We start from the raw sequence: 21,749 nt of genomic DNA, 5'->3' as shown, positions 1-21,749 counted from the left end.
GATCTGATCTGATGGACTGTAGCTGACCTGGGAAGAATCTGCCCCTCAGAAGAACATTTATATCAAAATTCCTTTAAAAGATTCCTAGCCAACCAAAACATATGAAGGCTTTGCTCAGAGGTCCAGATTGTTCTCAAGTCTCAAATAAATGCTAGGTTTGGTTTTATATCACATGAATGCCAAACTCTTCTCAGATGCCTTTGATGTTCTGAGAACCAAGACCAGCAACCAATTGGTAAAACTCTCAGGAATGGGCAAAAAAGGCCTGATTAAGGGCAAAAAGAGAGGGGCGGAAAAGACAGAAAAAAAGCTCTCCTAGATCAAAAATCCCATCCCAAGGCACTTCTTATCTTCTGCTGTGTCCATGTCATGATTGATAAGAGCAGTGCCAAAATTTATTGGGAAAACTGCACCCTCTCTGTAAGATAGAAGTCATAGCTCTTCAGTCAGCATTTAATCTCTGCTGACTATAATTCTTTTTTTTTTCTATGATACAGTTCTAGTAAGCAGCATATCAATATTGAATGGATTAACTTTTTAAAACCACACCATCCACTTTACACTGACATGGTGGTAAAACTGCAAGACACATCCCTTAGCCTGGAGAAACTGGCTGATATATTGGAGGAACAGGATCCAAACGAAGATGCTGGGTATCTAGTAAGAATCTCTTCTCTGTTAGAGCTTAAGGCTCTGTTCCCTGGTATTCAGCAAATAAGACAGGTAGAGCCTACCTTATGGAGCGCATAGCACTGCAGACACCAGCACATTCACGAGATACTAGGGGGAGTTTCCAGAAGGATATGAGATTTAAGGGGAGGTTTTGAGGATCTGTCCTCAAACCTCTATAAGCATCATCACTATGGGACACATCAGTAAGAACCCTACACAGGGCTGGGGCTTCCCTGATGGCTCAGTGGTGAAGAATCGCCTGCCAATGCAGGAGACTCGGGTTCCATCCCTGATCCGGGAGGATCCTACATGCTGCAGAGCAGCTAAGCCCGTGCATCAACTACTGAACTTGTGCTCTAGACCCTGGGAGCCGCAACTACTGAACCCATGTGTCTAGAGCCTGTGCCCCGCAACAAGAAGCTACCACAATGAGAAGCCCAAGCACCACAACTACAGAGTAGCCCCTATTCATGGCAACTAGAGAAAGCCTGTGCAGCAACAAAGACCCAACAGCCAAAAAATAAAAATTTATGTGTGTATATATATATATATATACACACACACATAAAAGACCAAAAAAGAACCTTATACAGGGCAGAGAAAGGAAATAAAAAAATAATAAGATTGTTATCTTAGTCTGTTTGGGCTACTCTAACAAAAACGTCATAAATTAGATGGCTTATAAACAGCAGTAGTTAATTCCTGCCAATTCTGGAGGCTGGGAAGTTCAAGATCAAGGCCCTGGCAGATTCGAGGTGTGGCAAGGGCGTGCTTTCGGGTTCATAGAGGTCTAGCTGTGTCCTCACATGGCGGAAGGGGCAAAGGATCTTTGTGGAGCCTCTTTATAAGAGCACTAATTCTATTCATGAAGATGCCACCCTCATGACCTGATCAGCTTCCAAATGTCCGAGCCCCAAATATCATCAACTTTGGGGTTAGAATTTCACCATGAATTTTGGGAAGATACAAACATTCAGGCCACAGCAGATAGCATGGCTAAATGGTAAGAAAACCGCAAGTATCACCAGTAAGCCCCGAATGTTAAGTCCCTTTTGTTCCACTGACTATTGTTCATCCCCTCAGTCATTTTCTGTTCCTGTCTACCCGGCCCTTCTCTGTACTCCAAGATCTTTATCCTCTAGGACTCTGTCTGCCAGCCCTCTGTGCGAAGGGGCTGCCTAAATTTGTTTTCAAAGAGTGCCATCTTCTGGCCAAATACTGATGTTTCCTTCCAACAGAAATCCTAAAGTGTTCAAGACTGTTTCATCTTTCAAGAAAATAAAAGGCATTCCCTGCATTCAGAATTTCCTCCAAACACACTTGCTTGTGTTTCTCTTAGTTTCCAGTTGCAACATGGGTCAAAAATATTAATGTCTAATATCCGCAGCCTTTCCACTGTCCTAATTACCCAGTAAGATTTTTGGTTAGAACTGCTTGGTCCTTTGATCTGTTGTATCCATCTTGGCAATGGATGAGGAAGAACGTTGGTGGGAGCTGAGAGAGATGGAATTGCTTTCACCTTAAATTGGGCAGGGAACTAATTTGCGAAAAGCAGGCGAAGGGAAGAGGGTAGAAGAAGAGAAAATTTCAGAAAAATCGACTTGGGGCTACGGAGTGCAGCTGGAGAGAAGGAGGAGTTTTCAAAAGCTGTCTTGACAGCCTAGGGAGACAGAATGTAAGGAGGGATTTTAGAAAGTTTAACTTAGAGTCATTTGGTGCAATAAACATCTACAACTACTCATTAAGCATTGGGAGTCAAAATTGTGACTACACATTATATTGTACTAGGACCACCTTGGAGGCCCCCCAAACAGCCTATATTATTCTGGGCTCTATGAATTTAGAAAACATATGGGTAATAGTGTCTAACATCTTAAATGATGTGAAAGAGTCTCATAGGTTCAGTTATGGGATCTCAGTGGAACTAAACAGAAAGAACCTCAGCCGCTCTGCCCTGAAAAGAGCAACATCTAAGCTGGTAAACCATGCACCCTAGACTGAATATACACCAAATAGGTCTAGCAGTGAATTAGATTTTATTTTAGATACAAAAAGATTGGAATCTGTGGTCCTGAGACGCAAATGTGTTCGCCTGACACAAACACAAAACTAGACTCTAATTTTGCACCTTTAATAAACTAGAGACCAGAAATTTCTATTCTCCTATCCAAGTAAATTCCTATTTTCTAATCTAGCAGTGCCCAACCTTTTTGCCACTAGGGGCTGGGTTCGTGGAAGACAATTTTTCAATGGGTGTTGGGGGGGGTGGTTTTAGGATGATTCAAGCACATTACATTTGTTGTGCACTTTATTTCTATTATTATAATATCAGCTCCATTTCAGATCATCGGCCATTAGACCGCGGAGGTTGGGGATTCCTGTTCTAATCTAAAACGTTTCAGACTCTACACACAACTGAGTAGTGTGCTCTTATAAGAACCTTAGGCCTCCCCTTAGGCAACAGAGCTTCCTACCAGGCACTTAGCTGATGACCTCCCAAAAGATTACCAGGAAACATGTCAAATCAAGTAAAGCTTAGTTTATTAGACTCACTGCTGTAAACGTGAACATCACATTAACAGAGTCTTAGCCGTGTCTCAAAGTGGAGAAATTAGAGCAGAATTTATAGGTATATGAGTTTCTCTGGTGGCTCAGACAGTAAAGAATCCACCTGCAATGCAGGAGACTCAAGTTCGATCCCTGGGTCAGGAAGATCCCCTGGAGGAGGGCATGGCAACCCAGTCCAGTATTCTTGCCTGGAGAATCCCATGAACAGAGGCACCTGGCGGGCTATAATCCATGGGGTCTTAAAGAGTCGGACATGACTGAGGGACCAACACTTTCACTTATAGGTATATAGATTTTATGGGTTTGTAGGGTCTATAGGTTTCGATTTGGGGTGGGTGCTTTTTAAAGCCAGTCTTGAAAGGCAGAAAACTGGTTCAGATTGGCAGAGTTGATGACATAATAGCTTACGATTGGTAAGCATAGTGAGGCTGGGGTCTTGAAGTGAGTCTTGATGAGCAAGCTGTTAGTCTCAATAAATAATCTATTTTTGTTAGTTCAAGGGTTTGTATTCCAGCAGTAAGTACTTCCTGGGACAAGCAGCCAACTTATTTTTGACTGGTTCCCATATACTGTTTAGCTCAGGGACAGGAAAGCATGGTAGTTTCAGTTTAAGATTTAACACATAACTGAGAATACTTACTATTCCTACATGTTCATTTTGATTTACGAGTGCTAAGAATTTTCTTTGGAAACTGATTCTTTGTTAAATTACCCTTCTTAGTGAGAGTGAAAGTCGTTCAGTCGTGTCCGACTCTTTGCAACCCCATGGACTGTCCATGGAATTCTCTAGGCCAGAATACTGGAGTGGGTAGCCTTTCCCTTCTCCAGGGGATCTTCCCAACCCAGGGATCGAACCCAGGTCTCCCACATTGCAGGCGGATTCTTTACCAGCTGAGCCACAAGGGAAGAGCTTAAATGTGAACAACTCAGGTTTCTGGAGCCAGCTCAGCCTGGGTTTGAATCTTGATATTGAATGTAGATTTTCTCACCTGTTAAATGGAGCTTTTCAGTTATTCTGAGCATTCAGTAGGATAAGGCAGGTAAAGCTGTTAGTAACAGTAAGTGTTGTCCTTAAATACAAAAATTCACGGGGGAGGGATAAATTAGGAGTTTTGGATTAACATATACACGCCACTATATATAAAATAGATAACTACTATGGACCTACTGTACAGCACAGGGAACTCTACTCAATATTCTGTAATAACCTACATGGGAAAAGAATCTGAAAAAGAACGGATGTGTATATGTACAAGAGATTCACTTTTTTGTACACCTGAAACTAACACAAGATTGTAAACCAACTATAGTCCAATATAGGGGCCTTTCCTTGTGGCTCAGTGGTAAAGAATCTACCTGCCTGTGCAAGAGATGCTGCTGGAGCCACAGGCTCAATTCCTGGGTCGAGAAGATCCCTTGGAGGAGGAAATGGCAACCCACTCCAGTATTCTTGCCTGGGAAATCCTGTGCACAGCCCATAGGGTTGAAGAAGAATCGGACACAAGTTAAGAAAAATTAAATTTAAAAAAGTGAAAATGAAGATGCAAATAGCAGTCTGTGGTTTATTATGACTACTGCTTCTAAAAATACAACTTGAAGTCCTTCTCTGTACTATCCTCTTTCTCATTAGTCTTCTTCTATCAAAATGCCCTGGTTTCTTTTTGTTTACCACACCGCCAGTAGCCTGAGGGATCTTTTAGAAAAGTGCAAATCTGAGCCTCAGTCAGAGACAACATCCCTTCAATGGCTGCTGTTGTGCTGTGGATGTGACAGATCAGGGCTCACAAAGCTTCTATCCCCTGCCTGCTTCCCTGTCTTAGCCCAGAGTCACTCTCCTCCCTCAGAAGCTTCCAGCCATCTAGTTCTGCTTATAAATCCTTAGACACAGCCAGTCCTTTTCAGTCTCAGTTCCCTCTTTCTGGAAGGTTCTTTTTCCCATTCTTTTTTTTTTTTTTATTTAACTTTACAATATTGTATTGGTTTTGCCATATATCAAAATGAATCCGCCGCAGGTATACATGTGTTCCCCATCCTGAACCCTCCTCCCTCCTCCCTCCCCATACCATCCCTCTGGGTCGTCCCAGTGCACCAGCCCCAAGCATCCAGTATCGTGCGTCGAACCTGGACTGGTGACTCGTTTCATATATGATGTTATACATATTTCAATGCCATTCTCCCAAATCATCCCACCCTCTCCCTCTCCCACAGAGTCCAAAAGACTGTTCTATACACCACTCCATTCTTTACTTGACTAAATCCTTCAGGTCACCAGTGACTTCCTCAGAAATGTCTGTCCTGACAATCCTTTCCCCACCGTGGATTCTCCATTAGAATGCCTTATCATTGTCTTTGGGCTTCCCTGGTGGTTTAGATGGTAAAGAATCCACCTTCAATGCAGGAGATCTGGGTTCTATCCCTAGCTTGGGAAGATCTCCTAGAGGAGGGCATGGCAACCCACTCCAGTATTCTTGCCTGGAGAATCCCATGGACAGAGGAGCCTGGCAGGCTACAGTTCATGGGGTCACAAAGAGTTGGACACAACAGAACAACTAAGCACAGCACATCATTATATTTACTTTCCCTCCATAAAGATTTAAAATTACATATTTGTTTAAATGATGTTTCATGTCTTCCCGGATGATAAGGCCGCCTCAAATGTGTGCAGAATCTGGAGGCCATTAACCCTCTGGGTGGAGGTGTCATGTGGCTGGAGCCCTCAAGCTTCTCACTTCACTTCCAGGCATGGACTGACCTTGCATGCATTCGTACTCTGTCACTTCAGTCATAACCGACTCTTTGTAACCCTATGGACTGTAGCTCTCCAGGCTCCTCTGTCCATGGGATTCTCCAGGCAAGAATACTGGAGTAGGTTGCCATTCCCATCACCAGGGGATCTTCCCACCCAGGGATCAAACCTGGGTCTCCTGAATCTCCTACATTGCAGGCAGATTCTTTACCCACTGAGCCACCTGGAGTAAACTTATCCATTTACAAAATATGCCATATAAATACAATCATTTTTTCTCTTTGTCATATGATGTGAACAAGTTTGGAATGCACTGCCTTAAAGATAGTATTTGGGGTACACATAGAGATATAAGCAAGTAAGGATCAAGGATCTTCATTAATATTCAGATTTAACTATGAAACATCATCTGCAAGAGAAAAATTAAAAACCCTCTATCATTTCCCTGGCCCACAATTTCATATGGTGCCCAGCATCATAATGGTAATCACATAGCTTCAAACATATCCAACCACAAATTCAAGTCTTCTGCTCTTTAATTATTTTACTTCCATTGTAACATGTCCTCAAAAGAAGGAATTTAAATGAGCCAATTAGTAACTGGAGGTCAGTTTGGAAGAAATAATTGACAAGACCAGTCCTCAGATCTCACCAGGGCTCCTTGGATTTAAATTGGAATCCAAGGGAGAAGCATTTATTCATTATTTATTTCACTCGATCATTTATGACATGCCCAATCTTGAGGGGAAACCAGATGTCTGGCTGAAATACAAAATTAACAAATTAAAATTAACAAGCACAGAAAGGAACAAATCCAGTCTTGCCTCAGCTCACTTCAAGGGCTGGGACTGACACAGAGGCATCCAGGAAGGGCACCTCTGGCTTCTCAAAGTTGGGCTAGTCTTTTCCTCCACCTTCTGCACCCCACAGCCAAGCATGCTTGAATATGTCCAACGTAGACATTTCTAGTTAGGTAAAGACACAGGACAGTATTAGGACAGTATGAGCATTGTTTGGGCTTCCCAGATGGCGCTAGTGGTAATGAACCTGCCTGCCAATGTAGGAGGTGCCAGAGACATGGGTCAGGAAGACCCCTGGGTCAGGATGATCCCCTGGATGAGGCCATGGCAACCCACTCCAATATTATTGCCTGGAGAATTCCATGGAGCCTGGCGGGCTCCAGTCCATGGGGGTCACAGAGTCGGATATGACTGAAGCGACTTAGCATGCATGCACCAGGGTTGTTTAGCATCAGGTGGGTGCTTTCAAGCACTTGGCAGATAACATCCTTCATGGATCAATGTCCAGGAAAACTGGATCTGCATGGCCAGTCCCTCTGAGACAGAAAGAAGAAGCCCGTGCCCAGCGCAATTCTGTCTCCTGGGGCAGAGGCATCACCGGGGCAGCCAAGGTGAGCCAAAGGGAAATGACAGTCTTGGTGGTCAAGGAGCATTCAGAGGAAAAGAAGAGCTTGCCATGTGAGGGTCCAGCCATTCTCAGTCCGGGTTTCTCTGGAAGTTGGCAGAGAATAACAACAGGAAATCTTAATCTGGGGCAGGACACCCTTTTGAGTTCAGGCAGGAGGGCCTTCCTTCCCCCAGGCCAAGGAACAGAGGCTGAGCCTCCCACAGAATTCCCAGGGGACTGTTGATGGCTACTGGACATGGATCCTCTGTCATGTCCCCTCAGGCAGACCCTTTGTGAAAAGATGGGGTCTGGGGCCGTCCTAGGTCAGGGGTCAGCACTGAGCATCTCACCCTATTCTCACTACATCTCCCTATGAGACACAGATATCACTGGAACCCAGAAGCTGCCAGTCTCCTACCTCCCCACCCTCCCAGCTGAAGTAGACCTTTCGTACCCCTGTTGAGGTCTGGGCCCCTGAATCCACCTGCACTGGTCTCCATGGTACCACGACTGAATCACCTACCAACCTGGGATCTGGTATTCTGCCCCACTCACCTGGGCTTCCCTGGTGGCTCAGACAGTAAAGAACCTGCCTATAATGCAGGAGACCTGAGTTCAATCCTTGGGTCAGAAAGATTCCCTGGAGGAGGAAATGGCAACACATTCCAGTATTCTTGCCTGGAGAATCCCATGGGCAGAGGAGTCTGGTGGGCTACAGTCCATGGGGTCACAAAGAGTTGGACATGACTGACTGACTAACGCCCTCCACTTAGCTATCCGGGTCACCCTACCAAGCCAGGTGTTCTGTGTGATTGGCACTACAAGCCTTGATGGGTTGGCTTAGGGGGAAGGATATGGGCTGGCTTTCTTCCCCTTACCTTCCTGAAGAAGGATATTCTGGAGCTGAGTGGCTGAAGACAAAATATAGCCATTCTCCAGGCTGACAACAGGGAAGGACACCCAAGGCAGAGGAAATAGTACTGTCCACGGGTACAAGCCCCAGGAGAAGGTTCTCAGGCCACAGTCAGCTGAGTAGACAAAAGGCCAACCAAACTCATTGGAGCCTTCCCCACTCCCTCCACCTATGTTTCGGTTCTCTCACCCATCCACTTTTTCATGGAGCTCATTCAAATAAGGAACCCATCTTTATGAGGGCAAACCATGAAAAGTATCCTTTAGCATACCCCTGTTGGTCCCTGGGAAACACTGGACACGCATGGCACCGTCTTCTCTCCATCAGCAAGATCTTGGCACCATTTATGTCAAAGAGTATCCTTCCTATGCTTTCCTCTAGGAATTTTATAGTACCTGGTCTTACATTTGGGTCTTAAATCCATTTTGAGTTTATTTTTGTGTATGATATTAGAGAGTGTTCTAATTTTACTCTTTCACATGGAGCTGTCTAGTTTTCCCAACACCACTTACTGAATAGACTGTCTTTTCCTCCATTGTATATTTTTACCTCCTTGAAAGTAAAAGCATTAGTCACTCAGTCATGTCTGCCTCTTTGCGAGTCTGTGAACTGTAGCCCTCCAGGCTCTTCAGTACAGGGAATTCTCCATGCAAGAATGCTGGAGTGGGTAGCCATGCCCTCCTCCAGGGGATCTTCCTGTCCCAGGGATCGAACCCAGGTCTCCCACATTGCAGGCAGATTCTTTACCATCTGAGCCACCAGGGAACATTCTCCTTGACTCCTTGGAATCCCTTGCCTCCTTGGTCATAGATTAATTGATCATAGGTGCGTGGGTTTATCTCTGGGCATCAGCAGGATCTTGGAAAGGAGGAGGTCACTAACTGAAAGGGCTCCTGGCAGAGGACAAGGAAAGACATGAGGAAAAGCTGATGTGGACAAAGAGGGCAGAAAGAGAAGCCCAGAAAGCCATGGGGAAGGAGGAATCCTTGGGCCTCCCAACATTCTGCAGTCACCTCAAGCTGATGCTCCCCCAAAATTCATTTTCAGAGTAGATTTTATTCTAGGTTGACCACAGTTTGATGAAGTTTATTTATACTAGCTGGGAAAGATTGAGGGCAAGAGGAGAAGGGGGCAATGGAGGATGAGATGGTTGGATGGCATCACTGACTCAGTGGACAAGAGTTGGAACAAACTCTGGGAGGCAGAGGGACAGGGAGGCCTGGTGTGCTGCAGTCCATGGGGTTGCAAAGAGTCAGACACGACTGAGCGACTGAACAACAACAACAAAGACTGCCAGGAATCGACTTGGTGAGTTGAATGTCCATTTTGAGAAACCCTGATCCAAGAGGATTTCTAATGTAATATTTCAGCAGCGTGACAAAACAAAATAGCAACATCTCAGGCCTGGGTCAATGTGTCCCTGCTAACTCAGATTCTGCACTTACATAGCAGTTGGCCTTCCCTGTGGCCAGCTCTTCATCCATCTTCTGTTTATCCACTTACAGTTTACCCACCATCTCCTTTTTGGCACGAGTCTTGATCTTCTGTATTTGTTTTATTAAGTTGATATGTTCATGTACTGCTGGATGTTGTCTCAAATTCTTTGGGAGGTAGCAGACAATAAACAAATACCTAAAAACAGTGGCAGGTTGTTTAACTAGGTGTCTGAACTCCAGAAATATATAACGCAAATGTTGAAAGGACATTTTTTAAAAAATAACTACTCACTTTTTAACATCAGGTTATTATAATCATTGAAAAGCTGTAATAGTGTGGCTTAGAAGGCATGTCCATACTTAACTGATTATGAGACCTTAGACTCATAGCATCTCTGAGAGTCAGACTCCTCATCTGCAGAATGTAGATGGGGATGATTTCATGATAAAATGAGATGATGTACAGTGTCTTCTACATGCATGCCTGTGTGTGCTAAGAAACTGCAGTTGTGTCTGACCCTTTGTGATCCCATGGACTGTAGCCCACCAGGCGTCTCTGTCCATGAAATTCTCCAGGCAGGAATACTGGAGTGGGTTGCCATGAAAAGATTTTTGACAGGAGGTTAGGGAAAAAAACTGTAATGCAATGAAGATGGCCTAGAGGTAAGACAGTTAAATATGTCAAACTCAAGAGCAAAAACTCAGTGCCACTGAGCATTCTGCCTTGCATGGAAATGGATTTTTGAAGAGAATCCAGAATGCTTGAGGAAGAAATGGCTGAGGATTAGAGATGTAAAGAGGGGTGAAAGAAGAGGTCAAAGTGATCATGGATGGAGGCCAGAGGCTAAAATGTCTTTCTGCCGGAGTGGTGTATGTCTTGTCCGTGACTCACTGTGAGATCTCAGCAGAAACGCCAAAAACAATCACATCAGAAAGGAGCAGCCCAGGCTAAGTGCAGGGTCTGATTAGATCAGCTGTTTCTAATACAGGGGCTTGGCTTCCACTGTCCACAGGCTGAAATGTTATTAAGATCACTCTCCAGGAGAAGTTTCCACTCGGATGAACCTTGCTCAGCACTTAAAAAACAAATTAACAGGAAACAAATGACAAACCCACCACCACATTACACCGAGCTGTCTTTACATTCACTTAGAGTACAGAGCCAGAGAAGGCAATGGCAGCCCACTCCAGTACTCTTGCCTGGAAAATCCCATGGACAGAGGAGCCTGGTAGGCTGCAGTCCATGGGGTCGCTAAGAGTCAGACACGACTGAGCGACCTCACTTTCACTTTTCATTTTCATGCATTGGAGAAGGAAATGGCAACCCACTCCAGTGTTCTTGCCTGGAGAATCCCAGGGACGGGGGAGCCTGGTGGGCTGCCATCTATGGGGTCACACAGAGTCGGAAACGACTGAAGTGACTTAGCAGTAGCAGCAGAGTACAGAGCATTCTAGACTTTTCCTGTCTCTTATGTCTCCTGCATTGGCAGGCAGATTCTTTACCACTAGCACCACCTGGGAAGTCGTCTATTTGGTTACAAGATGTAATTTATTGTGGAAATGGGAACTCATTCTTCTTAGTTTGGAGCCAAGGCTAAGATGGAAGTTAAGGGATCCTACCAGATTATCCAGGAGACAAGACCCTAAAAGGTATACAGTGACAGGGGTCATTGGGGACAAGCAGAAGTTGAAGTTCAAGAGGAAGCAGACAGGAGGGAGGTGAATGTTGGCAGGAAAAAAGACATCTCTGTTAGATACGTTGAGTTTCTATAGAAAAACTACAGGAAGTGAAGAAGTCGGGGGATTAGGCCACTAGGGTTCAGGACACTTCTAATGCCCTGGAACACTGGCCAGGTTGAGTGACACAGGAACCACTCTACTGTCACTCCCTTGGAATCAGCCGTCATTTCTCCATTCCAATGCCTTAGTCTGCCCCTCCTTGTGTCCATTTTATCTTCACCACTGCCACAGAAAGGCTTTGGGTCAGGCCAACTCATGGGCCACTGCCCTCTCATAGAGTTCCACCTTTGACTCAGGAATCAACCCTAGTCCAATCTGTTGTGGCCAGAGTAGTAGGATCACAAAAGCAGGTGTCCTACCTGCAAGGATCCACTTCTGACCACTTAAAAATTTTTTTTTTAATTTTCAGTTTTAGTTTTAGTTATGTGTATATGCTGGCTTCCCAGGTAGCACTAGTGGTAAAGAATCCACCTGTCAATGCAGAAGACGTAAGAGACGTGGGTTTGATCCCTGGGTCAGGAAGATCCCCCGGAGGAGGACATGGCAACCCACTCCAGTATTATTGCCAGGAGAATCCCATGGACAGAGGAGCCTGATGGGCTATAGTCCATGGGGTTGCAAAGAGTCGGACATGACTGAAGCGACAGCACTCACGCAAAACCTTCACAAAGTTCTATGAAGATACTTGCCTTCTTCTCAACCTGCTAAATTAAACTCCCCATGAAAAGCGTGAAGACATGTGGGTCTTTCTGAAGCACCCCAGTAATTTTGGTGTGTACCCTCAGCTGAGAATCATTGCTTTAGACTCATCACCTACTCAAGAAGAAAACCAGATCCAACCACTTATTAGAGCTACCTCAACTAAGATATGATCAAGGCAGTTGATACTTTCAAAATGAATATGAGGAAACATGAAAATTAGCTCTCACTGATACATTCTCTTTAAAAAGAGTAGGTATGATAGGATCATCAAATCCAAAATTATAATGAAAATTACAGGAATCTATTCATTTATTTTTGAGAAATTTTGATGGCTTATGCACCATAGTGATAAGGAAGATGAAAAGATGAATAGAAGACAGTCTCTGCTCTCATGAATAGGTGACAATAACACCAGTGCATTCAATAGGATGCATAGAAATCACAAGTTTATCTTCTGTTGTTCATTTAAACCTGAACAGTGAGAGAAATGTCTTCCCTTCTTGCTGAAAACCTGGGCAGGTCTATGATTTTACCAATCACTCTTAAATTAGAGGCAATCCTAAGGTTTCTTTAAATCACAAAGCACAGCTTCAATTCAATAATTTGAATGTCTAATATTGAAAGTGTGAAGATGTTAGTCCCTCAGTCGTGTCTGACTCTTTGTGACCCTAGGGACTGTAGCCCGCCAGGCTCCTCTGTTCATAGAATTATCCAGTTAAGAATACTGGACTAGGTTGCCATTCCCTTCTCCAGAGGATCTTTCCAAGCCAGGTATCGAACCAGCGTCTCCTGCATTGCACGCAGATTTTTTTTTTTTTTTTTACCATCTGAGCCACAAGGGAAGCCTGTCTAATATTGTGTAAAAAGCAAACCTCTAAACTTGATTTAGGATCTTGCAGGAGCCTGTGGTTAGCTTTTCCTCTCCTTGCTTATCTTGACAACTGTGAATTCTGGGACTTCATGGGTTGAGTGTGGAAAGGGAGGAGGGAAAAGGGCTCCTGAACATTCCTACTTGACCCGTCCTCTTCTAAGATAGTTTTATATGCTCTGGGCCTGGCTGTTATGAGAACTGACTTTTTCTTGTGGGGACACTTACAGATTTTTTTTCAGGGAATTTTGTGCTGGCCTTTTCTGACTTTGACTACCATAGCACAGGAAGACCTCTCCTTTGTCCCTCAATGTTGATCCCCACGCAGCTCCTGTTTTCTGGCAGTCTCGGTGGCATACCCTTACTCTCCAGTCAGAAGTGTCTTGAACAAAAGCCAAGACTTTAAATTCCTCTGGGGTGTTTCACGCGGTCGAAAGGGTCTCCTTGAAGACCTTCTCACAAGGCTTCAGATGAGAAGGTAAAACCCTGGCCCTCCCTTTTGGGGTGGGCTGGACTCAAGAATGGTAGCTCTCTCTAAAGAGATCTCTTCACGAATCTACCCCTTCAAATCCCCTCTGTGTGCTAGACAGTAGGGCCTTGCTATTTATTTTATATTCTCATGCATGTATGCTAAGTCACTTCAGTCGTGCCCGAATCTTTGCAACCCCATGGACTGTAGCCCACCAGGCTCCTCTGTCCATGGGATTCTCCAGGCAAGAATACTGGAGTGGGTTTCCATGCCCTCCTCCAGGGGATCTTCCGACCCAAGGATTGAAACTGCGTCTCTTAATTCTCCTGCATTGACAGGTGGATTCCTTATCACTAGTGCCATGTGGGAATCCCATTTTATATACAGTAGTGTTCAGATTTTCATTGCAAACTCCTAATTTATCCCTCCCCCCTTTCCCCTTTTGTAACCATAAGTTTGTGTACTATGTGAGTGTATTTCTGTTTTGTAAAGCAGTTCATTTGTGTAATTGTTTAGATTCCACATATATTCATTTTCTTGAAAAAAGCCTATAACAGAAGAGAATGAAAAGAACATATGTATGTATATACATATATATATATATGTAACTGAATAACTTTGCTGTATACCTGAAGCTAACAGAATATTGTAAATCAACTATATTTCAAAAAATTTTTTAAATTTTCATTCTTTTCATATGCTCAAAACTGGTGAGAGGTTTCATCAGACAAGAAATTGGTTTTTAGGTCTTTCATTTACCCATTTTCATCTACCTCAGGCTTTACCTTGGTAATTAATATCGAATGTAACTTGGCACCTCAAATCATGTAATTTAACAAGATGTCATAATTGCAGTATCACAGTTTAAGTGCTACTCTGGTGGCTCAGACGGTAAAGAGCCTGCCTGCAGTGTGAGAGGCCTACATTCGATCCCTGGGTTGGGAAAATCCCCTGGAGAAGGGCATGGCAACTCACTCCAGGATTCTTCCCTGGAGAATCCCATGGACAGAGGCGCCTGGAGGGCCATAGTCCATGGGGTCACAAAGAGTCGGACATGACTGGGCGACTAGCACTTTCATTTTCTTTTCTGTGTCTTACAGAACAAGAAGTAACCCTGGAAGAGCACTGGGCATCCTCCACCGGCCTGGCTGGAGGACCAGGAGGTTCCTGAAGAAGGTAATTCCTGGTAGAAGGTAACTCCTGAGGAAGGAGATTCCTGGCTGGTCCAGGAGATTCCTGAAGAAGGTAATCTCTTACTTGACTCTTCCATAATGGGTGTTCCCTCATGGCTCAGATGGTAAAGAATCTATCTGCAATGCAAGAGACCCGGGTTTGATCCCTGAATCAGGTAGATAACCCAGAGAAGGGAATGGCAACCCACTCCAGAATCCTTGCCTGGAGAATTCCATGGACAGAGGAGCCTGGTGAGCACAAACATTTTTCACTTAATGGATACGCTGGAGTTGAGTAGTATGACAACTCTCAGGGTGGGTGGGGCTGTTTTAAAGGGCAACATGCTCAAGTAGACACTCCTAAGCCAAATACATTATATTTCTAGACAGATGCAAAAACCAAAATTGTTGCAGAAGTCTTTTTATTTTGGCCGTGCCACACAGCATGTGGGAACCTTAGTACCCTGACCAGGGATCCAAACCGTGCCTCTTGCAGTAGAAACTCGGAGTCCCAACCATGAGACTGCTAAGGAAATCACTTCATAAGTCTTAGTTGGTTTTTTCATCTCTTCATTTAGTCTCTAAAGTTCCTACAAATTCACAAGTGTAAATGTCACTGCAAAATCAGAAACTATATTATTATTGATTAATCCTGGGAGATTTCTTAAATGTCATTTATGCTAAGAATAATAACATTCATTTTCTAAAGGAGCATGTGAGAATTGTCATTTATGGATTTAACATATATCCTGATAAAAGCTGACCTTGGGAGTTGAAATGTATGAGTACTTTGAAATGAATATCTCATTTAAAAAGTAGTTCAAATAGGATTTAATGGACTGTGGAACTGTGGTTTTAAATTAATGAGTGTACCTAGTAAAAAGCTTTGCACTAACAGGCATATGAAAGGTCAACTGAAATATTACAATTATCTTAATTGTTAAAGCATCTTGCTTATTAATATGTCAATTATTTTGACAGACTTTTGGGGGGCAGAAACAAGGAGCTTTGTCTTTTAGCATCCTTATCATATCATTATAAATCACTTGCCAAGTGCTCACATAGACGCCACCCATGATGGATCACACAATCAAAATGCATGCATCATCTGAGCTTCAAGGAAATTTTGACTAAATGCTTTTAAGCCTCAATTATATGCCTAATACTGAATCTTGATTTGATCTATCAAAACCCTGAAAGTCATTACCCAGAAATAAAAGACAACAGACATCTGGTCAATCAACTTTATTTGAATTACCCAAATGTGCACCAACCTTTGTATCCAGATTCAGTGGAGGATACAAAAGGAAGAAAAGACAAGAACTCTTACCACGAAAAAAAAGTAAAATGAGCTGAAGGCACACTGCGCAAGACGGTAAGACTTAAGGATATATACTGAGTAGTAGCATCTGAGCAGCACAAAACAGCTTAGTACAGAGTAAACCTACCCAAGGGAACACAGCGACCTTGGCAGGGAGTAGAGAAGGGTGATTGGGCAATCCATCCTGAGAGATGGGATAAAGCAATGGACCTGTGTCCTAGTCACCAAAATATCAGTGACTTATTGTGGACACTGAGCCATTAAGTTCCTCCTCTCTCCGTTTCAGTTTGCTCAACTCGAAAATAGAAAGTAAGGGTTGGATGGTGTCTAAGTTCTTCCAGCTGTAACAATATGGGATTCTAAGGACAAATGCAGAGAACCTGGAAGGTTGTGGACATTACAGGAAAGAGGAAGGACAAGCACAAAGCCATAGAGGTAAGAAAAAAGTAGTGGGTGTGTGTGTGTGTGTGGGTGTGTGTGTGTGTGTGCGCCTGGGCAATGTATAGTAGGATAGCAAGGACCTTTCACAAGCCAATTTAACTACTGTAAAGATTCTGGAGCCAGTGAACTTGGAAGTGGGTGAGACAGTGCTAAGGTAGGTACTAGACAATACACAGGTGTCAAAATGGAGAAAGAGACTGTGTATCCTGTGGTCAGAAAGTCTGACTGATCATCATGCTCGCCGCCTCACTCTACATTCTTTGCATCTTTGTGGAACTTTATTACAATGCCTTCCCCCAAACCCACACACCAGGGTGTGGTTACAGATGCCCTCTCTTTAGATTCGCACCAGGAGCCCCCTCTTGTGGGCCAGGTAGCCGAGAGCAGTTGCTGAAAAGATGGTGGTCAATCCAATCAGCTTCAGCAGGCCTGGCACGGAGGGCAAATGCCTTTGCAAGAAGGTGGTGGTGATGGGCTTCGCAGGGACATCCTGGGGTCAGAGAATACTTGGTGTCAGTACAGGGCTTGTGCACCTTGCTCCAAGAAGTCTGTATTTCCCCCAGTTCTCTGAATGTGACTCACATTTGCCAACCTCCAGGCCATGAAACATCACACTCCCTTCGCTCAGAACATTCATCTCCATTCCCCACCGGTTGTTGTTGTTCAGTTGCTTGGTCATGCCCGACTCTCTGCGACCCCATGGACTGCAGCATGCCAGGCCTCCCTGTCCTTCATCAACTCCCAGAGTCTGCCCAAGTTCATGTCCTTTGAGTCAGTGATGCTCTTCAACCACGGGGCCCTTGAATTAGCTAACTCTGACCACTAACTTCAAGCCTCAGTTTCCCCCTCACTTCCTCCAGGAGCCTTTCCAGTGCCCCCAAGCTAAGTTGACTCTCTCTTTTTACATTCTCAGCATGTCATCTTTATCACACATGGGGCTTTTTGGTTGTCATCTCTTCTCCCCACCACATGCTGAGCTCTGAAAGTGCGGTTGTACCATTATCCCAGTGGCTGATGGCACAATAAGTATTGTGCCAGTGGCAGGTTGCACAATAAATATGTGTTGAGTGAATTGATCTATGGTCCACTCAGTCCTCAATCCCATCTCTGACAGAAGCACTAAGAGAAAGACTTCAGGATGGCCAGGCTATTGCCTTTGACCTTCTACCTGATAGACGAGTAACTCTGACCTTTCAGACTCTTGTCCTTTACAATGCATTTCACTCTATCCCTCTACGTATCCTTCCTTCCAGTCAGGAAAATCTCCTGGGGTCTTATTACAAAATGATAGGCATATTGAAAATGCATTTTTAATTTAAATCTGCTCTGTTTCATTCCACTTATTTGCCCTCTGAACAGAGTATACTGACTTATCTTCCCTTCATTTCCTCCACCCTATCACCAGGTTAGAGATTTATTCAAGAGACCTTTATTGAGTTCTTAATAAGCCTAGAACTCTCTAAGTAATCTCACCAGACCAAAAAAATACTTTTTCCTAATAATTTGCAAGGCATGTGGCAACTACAAATTTATCAAAGGTCTTCTAAATCCCTCACCTCTGCCCTAACCCATGACATCCCTTTAAACATCCATGGGCTGAATCACTAAGGGGAGGGTCTGTGAATATATACAAGTGTGTTCTATTTGCAAATAACTGTTCTCAAAGGAAAGAAATTAATTCATGAAATGAAATAGAACCTACCACAGACTCTGGTTCAGGCAGCCAGATTTCATCCTCTGGGATCTTGCCCATGGCATGCAGAATCTGAAAAGAAAGAGCATGTTGGTGAATAACAAAAACAACACTGTCTTTCTCCCAATCTACTAATCTTTCTCTTAATCTCCTAATCTGCTCTTTAAATACAGACTAACAATGTCTTTTGGGATATCCATTATACACTCCAGGGTAAAAGCCAGTGTAGTCCACTGAACCTTCAAAAAATGTCCAAAAGATCTTTCATCTGTGGCATCTTGGGGTTCCCTGGTGGCTCAGTGGTAAGGAATCTGCCTGCAACACAGGAGACTCAGGTTCGATCCTGGGTTGGGAAGATGCCCTGGAGGAGGGTATGGCAACCCACTCCAGTATTCTTGCTATAGTCCATAGGGTCGCACAGAGTCAGACACGACTAAGAGACTAAGCACAATCATTAGACTCACAATAAATCTTAGTAGCTGCAAACATGCCTTAATAGGGATGAGACCAGAGGAACTGTCAGAAAATACATAAATGAATTCTGAGTCCTAGGGTAAACATGTTTGGTTTCATAATATCAGACCGAGGTTCTCTCTCAAGTATAGCCATGGTGATATTTTGCCCCATGGAGTCTTTTTACCTTGGACTCATTACTTTGGGGTTAAGGTGTTCATTTCACCCAAGACTACTGTTAAAAGGGTGTTTTGTGGTTTTTCAGATGGGGGTTAATGGGCAGTTGGCCTCCAGGATCTCAGACATCTTTAACCTGCTTGTCAGGACCCTGAGTTACTTCCTTCTCCACAGCGCATGACCTCAGGCCCCACCTCTCGGGCCGCTCTCTCGCCAGCCTCCACAGCCCCCTCCATGTAGCCACTCCAGTGTGTGGCAGTCTCTGTGCCTGCAAAGTAAATCCTGCCCACTGGCTGGCGTAGAACCCTTGAAAAGAAAGCAAAGAGATAAAAGTGGTCAGTCTCAGAGAGCCAGAAGAGAGCCTTCCTACAAAGACCAAGGCTGGTCACTTTCCTCAGATTTTAAATGTCAGGAGGTCCAATGGCAATTTTGGAATGAGGTTCATAGTTTCCTTCAGTTCTTGCATGATCTTTGTCACAGACAAAAGTGGAATAAAATCCAAAATTCCTTCCTGCACCAAGAGCTTACAGGTAAAGGGGCTGCCATCAGCTGAGGTAAAAGAAGCATTTGCTTTGAGTACATGAAGTGAGAAACTATATGTGCCGGGTCATGGATAAGCTCCTTTTATGATTCACCAGGTTTGAACAAGGAGACTCGTACCCCAGTTTCCCACCTGGTCATTCCACCAGTGAATTTGGCAAAGTGTCCTCTCACTGAGCTCCAGCTTCCCCATCCCTTAAGGGGCATGATCCACTGATTTTTAAAACCTTTCTTACCAGTAACATTCAACAAATCTGTGCATATCACTATGGCTCCACAATAACCATTCATTGAGCACTTTATCAGTGTGAAGAGTTTTATTGCATTAAATGATAAGCAGTTAACATTTTGGGGGGCACCAAGCACTCCTCTAAGTGCATTAATCTTTACCACAACCCTATGAAGTCAATACTATCATTATCCTCATTTTGCAGATGAGAATATGGAAGTACAGGAACTATGGTGGACATTAGGTCCACCTAGACCTTCCTTCAAGAATGAAGGACTTACTTCCAGCTGCTTAAAGGTAGTCTTCTGATGTCAGCACTGTTTGGCTATTGCCTCCACTAAAGAAAATTGTCGTGGGCTTCCTGGTGGCTTAGTGGTAAAGAATCCCCCTGCAATGCAGGAAATGTAAGAGATGCAGGTTTGATCCCTGGATCAGGAAGATCCCCTAGAGGAGGAAATGGCAACCCACTCCAGCATTCTTGTCTGGAGAATCCCCATGGACAGAGGAGCTATGTAGGCTATAGTCCATGGGGTTGCAAAGAGTCGGATATAACTGAGTGACTAAGCAACAGTAACAACAAGAAGCCCATATGCTACATAATAGGACAGAAGGTCACAGCACTTGGTTTCTAAGAGGGACTGTTTGCTGTTACCCTGACAAAAATACCATAAGGAGGGCACCATCAATATGGCATTATTCATCCTATTCCATGTTTCCATTATATTCCAGATAATGGATGTGGATGTCCAGAGCTAATACCCTCACTCTTAGACAACACTGTACACCACTGGACCTTTCAGAGAAAACAAAACGAGTTGGCTTGAATTGGTGGGTTTTCTTTCACCTACCCTTATTGCAGCCATCAAGAAAAAAAAACCCAGGAGGACACTAGAAGATATTATAAAAGACTAGAATCCTGATAACAATACACAGCATCATCTGGAATTATCCATAGCCAGCACGGGTTGCAGAGCCTAAGGGTATTCAAGAAGGGTTTTCCAGGCAAGAATACTGGAGTGGGTTTCCAGGCCCTCCTCCAGGGGATCTTCCCAACCCAGGGATCGAACCAGAGTCTCCTGCATTGCAGGCAGACTCTTTACCACAGTGCCACCTGGGAAGCTTCAAAAGAGCTCACCTCTGCTTCGGGTAATGTAACCCCGGTCTCCCACCTGACAGGTAGGGATACTCATCACTGTACTAACAAGGAAACTATGCACTAGGAAACCAAAAACCAAAAATTGTGTGACTCACTTTATTGTAGTGGTCTGGAACTGAACCCTCAATATCTTCAAGGTCTGCCTATACTGAAGTTTTTAGCAGAATGCTTGGCAAATAGTTGGCACACAGGTAATAAGTGATGAATGAAACAATTATTACTGACATAGTCTACAATCAGCATATACAAAAATTAGTTTATTGACCCAGTAACTAATCAGGTGGTGCCCTTTTACCACAGAATGATCTCGTAGATGATATTTTGCCATCTTCAGGAGGATGGGACAGTGCTAACCAAAGCCACTACGTATCTTCTCACAAGCAGGTTTTAATCCTTCTTTGACTGGTTTTCACGAACAGATTGATTAGCCGTTTACATTTACTCACACCCTTTCTTTTTTTTCCTGTTGCATACTCAGGCTTTTACTCATCACTCTACATTTCCTATTCTGTTTAGATTGAGCTCTTGGTACCAAATGATCTCTTGGTTTAGTATTACTCTAACGGTCAATAGTTACTGCTGTATTATTAATTCATACCTTGTTAACTACAATAAACTAAACACTAATGATTCATACTTGCCTGCACAACACTATAAAATGCTAAAGCCATTGAATTATGCATTTTGAATGGGTGAATTTTATTGTATGTGAATTCAGTTCAGTCACTCAGTTGTGTCCAACTCTTTGCAACCCCATGGACTGCAGCATGCCAGGCCTACCTGTCCATCACCAACTCCTGGAGCTTACTCAAACTCATGTTCATCGAGTCAGTGATGCCATCCACCCATCTCATCCTCTGTCATCCCCTTCTCCTCCTGCCTTCAATCTTTCCCAGCATCAGGGTCTTTTCCAGTGAATCAGTTCTTCCCATCATGTGGCCAAAGTATTGGAGTTTCAGCTTCAACATCAGTCCTTCCAATGAGCACCCAGGACTGATCTCCTTTAGGATGGACTGGTTAGATCTCCTTGCAGTCCAAGGGACTCT

General features: G+C 43.9%; 1 protein-coding gene across 1 annotated transcript in view; it reads right to left on the bottom strand.

The window, feature by feature from the left end:
• Positions 1-15,923: 15,923 nt before the first annotated feature.
• MAOB (monoamine oxidase B) overlaps positions 15,924-21,749 on the bottom strand; it is a 120,910-nt gene continuing 115,084 nt past the window's right edge. Inside the window, exons 13-15 of the mRNA XM_005891518.2 lie at positions 18,973-19,084; positions 18,158-18,220; positions 15,924-16,945 (exon numbers count right to left, since the gene is read on the bottom strand). Of these exons, the coding sequence (XP_005891580.1) occupies positions 16,793-16,945; positions 18,158-18,220; positions 18,973-19,084 (328 nt within the window). The 3' untranslated portion in view covers positions 15,924-16,792. The remainder of the gene's footprint in view (positions 16,946-18,157; positions 18,221-18,972; positions 19,085-21,749) is intronic.

The sequence above is a fragment of the Bos mutus genome, chromosome X (genome assembly GCF_027580195.1).
Source record: "Bos mutus isolate GX-2022 chromosome X, NWIPB_WYAK_1.1, whole genome shotgun sequence".
NCBI lineage: Eukaryota > Metazoa > Chordata > Mammalia > Artiodactyla > Bovidae > Bos > Bos mutus.
This window is presented reverse-complemented; position numbering and strand designations above follow the sequence as displayed.